The sequence below is a fragment of the Habropoda laboriosa genome, unplaced genomic scaffold (genome assembly GCF_001263275.1).
Source record: "Habropoda laboriosa isolate 0110345459 unplaced genomic scaffold, ASM126327v1 scaffold172, whole genome shotgun sequence".
Classification (NCBI taxonomy): Eukaryota; Metazoa; Arthropoda; class Insecta; order Hymenoptera; family Apidae; genus Habropoda; species Habropoda laboriosa.
Window position 1 is genome coordinate 1,089,711 of NW_017100331.1, and position 8,420 is coordinate 1,098,130.

Below are 8,420 nucleotides of genomic sequence, written 5' to 3' on the forward strand. Positions count from 1 at the left end.
CATAGCAAGCACAATAACTGCTGCAAATTATGTTATATTTATTGCTCTGGAAAGAGTACTTGCTTTAAACCATTCAGAGGTGAAGATAGTATTTTATAAAGATTTATATTTTTTTGTGAATTTTAACTATATTATTAAAATTAATGTTAGGGAACACAAGTATATGTAGAACAGTTGTTAGAACTTCATAGAGGTCAGGGTATGGAAATTTATTGGAGAGATAATTATATCTGTCCATCTGAAACTGCATATAAACAAATGACAATACGAAGTAAGTCTTATGTAATTAATCTCAAACTACTTTAATATGTCACTGATACATATTTGAATTCTTTCCTATAGAAACAGGTGGACTTTTCAATCTAGCTGTAAGATTAATGCAACTCTTTTCTGATTGTAAAGAAGACTATACACCCTTAGGTGGGATCTTAGGGCTTTACTTTCAAATTCGTGATGATTATTGTAACTTATATCTTCAAGAGGTAAGTTCTTAGATTTAATAAATACATTGATGTTATAGTATGTAATAATAACTTTTATAGTATGCTGAAAATAAAAGTTACTGTGAAGATCTTTCTGAAGGAAAGTTCAGTTTTCCTATTATACATGCTATACAAAGTCACCCAGAAGATAGACAACTAATAAGTATCCTTTATTGAAAAATAGTTAACTACATTTGCTAGATGTTATTTTATTATAATTTTTCCTTAATTAATGTTAATAAAGATATTCTTAGGCAACGCACTAAGGATATTGAAGTGAAACGATATTGTGTGAATTTATTAGAAAAATTTGGATCCTTTGCTTATACAAGAGCTGTGCTCGAAGAATTAGATAAGAAAGCAAGGGATGAGGTTCAACGTTTAGGTGGAAATCCTTTGTTAGTTGAAGTTTTAGATGAATTAATGAGCTGGAAGCATCAGGATGTTCAGCCCCAGAGTAGGAAAGCTGTTGTTTAAATTCTGTTCTATTTCTTGGAGCTTTATATATGTACATATTTAACTTACATATACTTTATATTTTTGCCATTATATGTACTCAAAAATTAAACATTTATTTTCTATTACACAATGTCTGTGAAGGAACAAGACCATCATGGTGCTTCTGATTCTTTTTATTTAACAGGTAGTACAAGTTATAGATAATGAAAATTACTTTAAAACTCACATAAAAAGTCAACATTGTTTTCTATGTACGTAAATAGTTTTCACGTGATTTTAGCTGGTCATAGTAGTTAAAGTTCAAATGCTAGTTACCATATGTAGAGTATGTTGCATTAAAGCAGTAACTTAACAATTTCATTAAATTTTGAATGCAAAATACAATAAAGGAAATACTTTCGCGTAATATAAAGGACTTACTGTTAGCATAAATTTATTAGCATGTTTTTCAATATGTAAATATTCTAAATTATGCAAGCAGATTTCCATTCTTCAAATTAATTTCGTTTTATCAATTTTATACGTTTTCAGGATAATAGTACAAATGTAGGCTCTTAATTTTGTTAGATGCGAAACTTAATAGTTTGATAATATCGTTAGTTGCTTTTTTAATATACATTTTACGACAAACAATCATACTGAACTTAATGGAATAACATTGATGAAACATTATTTCGAGAATTACAGATACCTCAAGGAACTTAAAAATATGTTTACATTGCACAATTGTATCAGAAAGCAATTAATTTACCTTTTGTATAATTACAAATATATAACTTGGACTAGACGGCCTTCATTACTATATATTGTATTTTCGACAGATCTAGGATAAGACAATAAAAGCAAACTATAATTTCGTTTGTAACAAAACGAACATTCTATTCTACTAAATCAGTCGTACAAAACGACTGCTTAGTAAATACATTTTTGCGAACTTTTATTATCAACTGCCACACATGTACAGTAATTTAATTAGTACATTGTATATTATACTTAAATATCCATCGTTTATATTGAAATTTTACTATTGATTTGTACATCATGCATCCATACACTGTACGAACTGGTAATGTGATACAACGCGTATTATTACATATAAAACCATTTGTAATGAATAAATATACATCCATTAAGTCTAAGCAACGCATTTATAATTCATCTGTTTTATCTCAGCTACCTCTACCTGTTTCGTTATACACATCCCTACGAACCACTCATAATTATTCAAATGATAATAAAATCTAAATTTATTTAATGGTATAGTTATTAATACTGTCCAGTACTCTCATGTTACAAAAATATAAAATGAAACAAAAGTAACTAGAGCTTGTTCATTGGGATATATACACTAACTATTATTGATTATTATAGTTTTTGCATTACATCTATTGTTTGTTAAAAATTTAATAAAACCATAATTTTTGTTCTTATTATGTTAATTGATATTATATGTTATGATATTATTGTTTTGGAATCTACAGTTTTAAACAGAGTTGGAACTTTTGATTTGAAATGTTCTTAAGTGACTACTCCTTTATGTAAGTAAGTATGTACTTGAAACATCCAATACAGTTTAATCTCGATGATCAGACGAGAACTAGTGGCGTAGTATGAATCGCTAGAATTCTCTAGATATCTAACCATGTTTCCTTGAAGGTGTGTAGAGCTTTATGAATATTCCAATTAATCAATGGTACTTTTTTTATATTCTGATATTTCTTTTTATAAAAATTTATATATTCCTACTATTTTTCTTCTTTAATTTAAATTATTACTAACAAGTACGTTATATAAATTTTGTAATGCTACAAATTAGAAATCATTTGTATTTCGTATCAAAATCCTAATTTTTATTTTTCGCGACGCCAGAGTCATTTGAATAATTATGGGCTGTACCGAGCATAGTTCGTAATAAAGGCAAGCGAAGTTCTTTCCTTTTCTTTTTTTTTAAATTTCTTCATGTTAATTACGTGTTACTTTCATTTTCTTTCTTTCCACCTGAACAAGCAAAGATATAAATAAATAGTGTTCATACAATTATCAACAATCGTAGCAACAACTTGTACTAAGGTATAAGAAACAATTACGCATTTTCTTTCAAAAATCGCAAAGTTATTTCGATACATCTATTCTAGACTCTATCAGCTACTATTAATTCTATAATTACGTTTTCATAAATTAACGCTACATACGTAAAACTAAACGTATCGCTTTTGTATATCACATACTCTATCGGTCACTTAAATTATTGATCATAAATTTCTGACTATCTTTCTCAACATTATACTTTAAAGAATAACATGTAAACCCACAAAATTTCTCAGTCATGCTGTATTTACTAGCAAAATAGTAAAATACAGGAATAAAAAAATTTATACCTGAACCGAACATTTTACGTTCATATATTTTTTTAAATAAATAGAAATGCACTGGAGTATTAGAAGCTTTAATTTAAAAAATAAACGCTCGCTGTAGTATGATTCGTACGAAAATTGAAATGAATTTTCATTTCAAGTAAAAATCACTCTTTCTCGTTTGCAGAAAAGTTCGCACGTGAATAATTTCATTTTCACGTAATTCGAAATAAAAAAAGAATAGAAAATATTCACAAAATGAGAAAGAAAATATTTATAAAATATCGAAATTATGAAAACTACATTAACTAATTCGGTAAAAAAAGATATAAGATCATCGATGAAATAAAATAGAATAAGTAATAATTCTTTTTAAAAACTCCATAAAATATCATCGATATTTTCTTAATTAATTACGAACTTCTCAAATTTACGATCGATTTTACAATCCATAACTTTCTTTCAGACCGCGGTTATATCAAATTCTACCGTATACCATTCTTAAATTTCTCTTCACAGTCATAAAATGCGATCAGCCGTTAAAAACGATCTGCTCAAAAGAATGCAAATGAAAGATTATTGGAAACCTCGGATTACGAAGCACGTACTGCTAAAACGGTTTTCTTTCAATCAACATCTAAACAGGCGCTCAACGTTGCGCTTATACATATCAAAAGGAACTCTAAACGATTTAAGGCCGATTCACAGAAACATTTCTCCTTTCTCTAAATCTACGCAGCACTTTAAACAGCATATCGACTCGTACAAAACTCCAGCTACATTGAAAGAAAACCGTAAACTCTGCGGAACTTTAATTTCACGCATTTCGAGTCTACCTTTCGGACCTCCGACCCAATTTTCCAGCGAGCCGCTCGCGGCGACCGTTTCGGTTCCAACTGGCTCGCGAACTTTTCCCCTACGAAAAGTTCCAGTGTTTTTTTTTCTTTTCTTTCTTTTTTCATAAAACTTTCTGTAAGCTTCTCAAACACGCAGACCTCTCTCTTTCCTCTCCTTCCAATATTACGTTTCCGCAAAGACGCTACGACGACCTCCCCTTGCAGTACGACGTGCAAGAGGCCGAAATTTTGGCACCGCTCGCGAAACACCAAAGCTGATGTTCCCTATGTCCGCCATCAACGACTAAGATAACGTCGCTATCTGACATGTCCTTTGTTCCGGTTCACTGTCCTCGTCCGACTCGCTTGCCCACGAGGGCTGACGTTCGTGTCATATTTCCCCGTCGCTATCGCCCACTCGTCCCGTTGGCCCCGACACGCCGTCGTCCAGCACTTCCGTCACCTTGCGCCATGCACTCGCTCTTAGAAAAGGTTCTTTTCTTTGTTACCGGGGAAACGAATCGCTAGCTATTCACTTGGACAACTCTCGTAGGACAAATGAGGCGTTAGGAGAGACGTTAGGCCATCCCACATATAACCGAAGGTTTTTTCCCCCGCTGTGAGTAAGGTGGAAGGAGGAGATAATGCGGGGAAGAGAAACTGCTTGTGTACAAAGATGAGTCAGGTTATGTTGGGCGATGTTTGAGAAATAAAATGGACTGTTGTTCCGTACGGCGCCAGTGGTCAATCGAGATAAAACTTGGTGGGTGTTGTGAGGAGTGTGGAAGGATTCTGAGTGTAAAATCTTAGCTTCGGGAATCCACCCGTTTGGAAGATACACGTTCTAACCTAACCTAACCTAAAAAATCTGCGAGTGATATATGTATCAAGAGAGTAAAACATGGTGGATGTCATGAGGAGTGTGAAAGGATTCTAAATGTAAAATCTTTGTTTCGGGAATTCACCTGTTTGGAAAATACACTAACCTAAACCATGTTGGTGAATTTTGTTCGGTTCGGTTTGGGTGAATTTCCGAAGTTAAGATTTTATATTTGGGATCCTTTCACACCCCTCATAACATCCACCAAGTTTCATCTCTTGATATATACGTAACTCGCAGATTTTTTAGGTTAAGTTAGGTTAGAATCTGTATCTTCCGTACGGGTGAATTCTCGAATCTAAGATTTTATGTTTGGGATCCTTTCACACCCCTCATAACATCCACCAAGTTTCATCTCGATCGGCTACTGGGGTCATTCGGAACAATATCCGTAAAATGATGCATTGGCAAAAAGAATGATTACAAAAATGAAGGTTACTGAAACGGTATGTTTTTAACCCTTGTTTCCTAATAATAGTATCTTAAAATAATTTATTTCTTTTGCTAACTGGAACACCATAGCAATAAAAAGGTACAAATTCATTAAGAAAAAGAAAAACAATGCTGAAGTTTTGAAATTCTTAAAATTATAACTTTGGAGATTAAACTTTTATTAAAATACTATTTTTCTTACTTGAATTTAATAACTTGACTCTTATAAACGTTTCCTTTAAAGTATACAGAAATACATTGAAGATTCTAAAGTTAGCTGACTCATCCTTATGTTGTTCTTTATTCCATGGAAGTACATATACAAGGAAATAGAGGTCAATTTTTATGGCCATAAAATCTGGACGAGTTCAAGTGGAATATTTTGTCAAAATAAAAGCAAGGAGAAACAATAAAAACATGATAGAGTTGCAGAAAAAGAAAAGCAATGTAACCACAGTGATTATATTATCACAGATATTACTGGTTAATGTTGGAGGTGCTACAAAAAAGAATGAAAATAATTTGCAAAGCTGACGGAAGTCGTGAAATTTCTCAGTATGTAAATTTGGTAAAAATGAAAACACTTTTAAAAGACGAAGGAAAATATATAATACAATAATAACTAATAAAGTATACTTATTACTTATTACTAGCATACTTGATAAAAGAATCTTACTCATGGGATGACCTAAAAAATATAATGACTTATGCGGTTTTGGGAATGTTTGATTTTCTTTGAATTATGAAATTGGCTAATTAATTTTCCAAATTTTAACTAGCTTGTGTATTAACTAAGTATTGTTTCTTTTATTCCGATTCTCTGAAGAATAACAATGAATCACATTTTCCTCGATACTTTTTCTGCTGTTTATAACAAGGCGAAGAAAATTTAAAAGTTTTTAACATTTCATTTAAATTCTGAAATACTGGTTTTAAGAGCGATAAAGCTAGAGGGAGCGTAAAGTGGAGATACAGTAAAAGTTCTATAAGAGTTCTTTCGGATCTACGCCATGACTGTTCATGGTCTATCCCCACCACAAGGGGGAACCACCCTTGAACCAGGCAAGCGACTAATGTGACACGGCCACGGCATCTCTTTATCGCATTCGGCGTCGGCATGTCCGTGAGACAAAATACTAACAAAACTACAAAAGTTTGTTATTTTCAATTTTTCGTTAATAAAAATTTCATCAAAATATTGGTGAGATTTTCCTGATTAAAATGATACCAAACACGATATTGTTGCAAAACTTGGTTGTGTCGATTGGGCTTGTGAATCTTCCTTTGTGAATTTCTTATTAAGTAACTAAATGTACACCGAATTATACCGTGTTTAGTCTCATTTTAATCAGAAAAAAAAAATGGATATGTTAGTAAAATTTTTATCAACAAAACACAAAAAATAGAAAAGTTTTTCTTTTGTATTAGTGTTGTCTCACCGATATGTAGGTGTTTGATATTTTAGGACTGGCTGGACTTTCAATATCTCTCTCTTCTTTGCTGCTGTCTCTTTCTGCGTCCGTCGGTGTCGGTAAAATACAAAGAGTTTGAGAAACCTAGCACCTTTTTCGTAGCTGTTACACAGCGGTCCCGACTTTGGAACTCTTATAGAACTTTTACTGTATATGAAAAATATTAATATTAAAAGTTGGGAACGTGACTGTTCATATCGTAAACCAAGTATTTATAGTAGTGCTTAATACTTTTTTAGTTTGCTGTTTCCCAATTTTTAAAGATTCATAAATTTATTCAGTTTCTCCGAATATTTTTGAAGTTTACTATATTTCAAATTTAAAGGTTATAAATTAAATTCTCTTTTTGTTGTACTTTTCTCTTCAAACAAACAAAAAAATTGCAACTCTTTATTTTTTATGTTTTACTAATTGTTTGAGATTACAATTTCGTTACATTTGAAACCTTTTTCGCTTCACCTATGCAACTAAAAAAAGAAAAAAATGTATGCACGAATGTAATTTCTACAATAAATCGAAATGGAATTATTTCGCTTGGAATTTTTAGCAAATTTTCATTTACATTTTTTGCAACAGGGACAGCATTTTCAATTTGTGCAATCACAGAACAATTTACAGTGATGATTATACTGTGCGATATTTTATTATATATATTTTTTTTTACACAATTTGACACGCATTTGCAAATACAAACAAATGTTTAAGTGTATATTAAAAGATAAATTCAATATGCAGTGAAATATTGAACATTTCAAAAACATTGTTGCGAAAGAGAAATGTGTAATTTTGATAAAACGACTAGTAAGAAACAGAAATGAAATTTCAAGTTAAATCATTTTATTTTTAGAATAGTTTTAAAATTGTCGATTATTTGCGAATGAATGGATTTCTCAATTGCAATCTGTTCTTTGGAATCTGATTTAACCCAGCTACTGATCGTGCAAAGAAACGGCATCAAAGAAATGGAAAGGAGATCCCAGGCAAGACACAATGTCAACATGCTGGTAGATCGATATTGAATAACGAGGGCAAATAAGGAAGCAAAAGTAGAAGAAAAGAAATCACAGAAATGAAAATTTTTGTACCATTTTCAGGCGACTCTTAATATGAGAAAAAACAATATCACTTTTTATAGTTTCTTTGTTTTTATGTTAACCCTGTAATAGTCGAGAAAATTAAAATATAAATTTACCTTGGTGTATTTTTCAATAATAAATGAACATCATGTTGCACATTTTACACAATAATATTGTTACTTATCATATAACTATATATTTTTTCCGACACTTCAATTGTTCACATTTCATTTTCCTTTAAACTCGATTCTTTGTAGTTTCTTTCCTTTCTAACCTATAAAAATCTTATTTTCTAAAATGAATTTCGAAGAAAATGAAGTTTATGGAATGGTAATATTGAAACACTCAATTGTTTTATTTGTAGAAAATATAGAAATTTCTTCAAAATGAAATTTGGTTAAAGAAAATTTATCGAAAATAAAATACACT

The 8,420-nt window shown here is 31.1% G+C and overlaps 2 protein-coding genes across 2 annotated transcripts in view; one reads left to right on the top strand and one right to left on the bottom strand.

Moving 5' to 3' along the window:
• The window catches only part of LOC108574440 (geranylgeranyl pyrophosphate synthase), a 1,555-nt gene extending 596 nt beyond the window's left edge, over positions 1–959 (top strand). The window contains 5 exon segments of the mRNA XM_017937032.1: positions 6–79; positions 151–271; positions 343–482; positions 543–645; positions 727–959. Coding sequence (XP_017792521.1) covers positions 6–79; positions 151–271; positions 343–482; positions 543–645; positions 727–959 — 671 coding nt within the window.
• A 3,432-nt stretch (positions 960–4,391) lies between these two features.
• Positions 4,392–8,420, bottom strand: part of LOC108574441 — a 132,387-nt gene continuing 128,358 nt past the window's right edge. Inside the window, exon 6 of the mRNA XM_017937033.1 lies at positions 4,392–4,594. Within this exon, the coding sequence (XP_017792522.1) occupies positions 4,523–4,594 (72 nt within the window). The 3' untranslated portion in view covers positions 4,392–4,522. The remainder of the gene's footprint in view (positions 4,595–8,420) is intronic.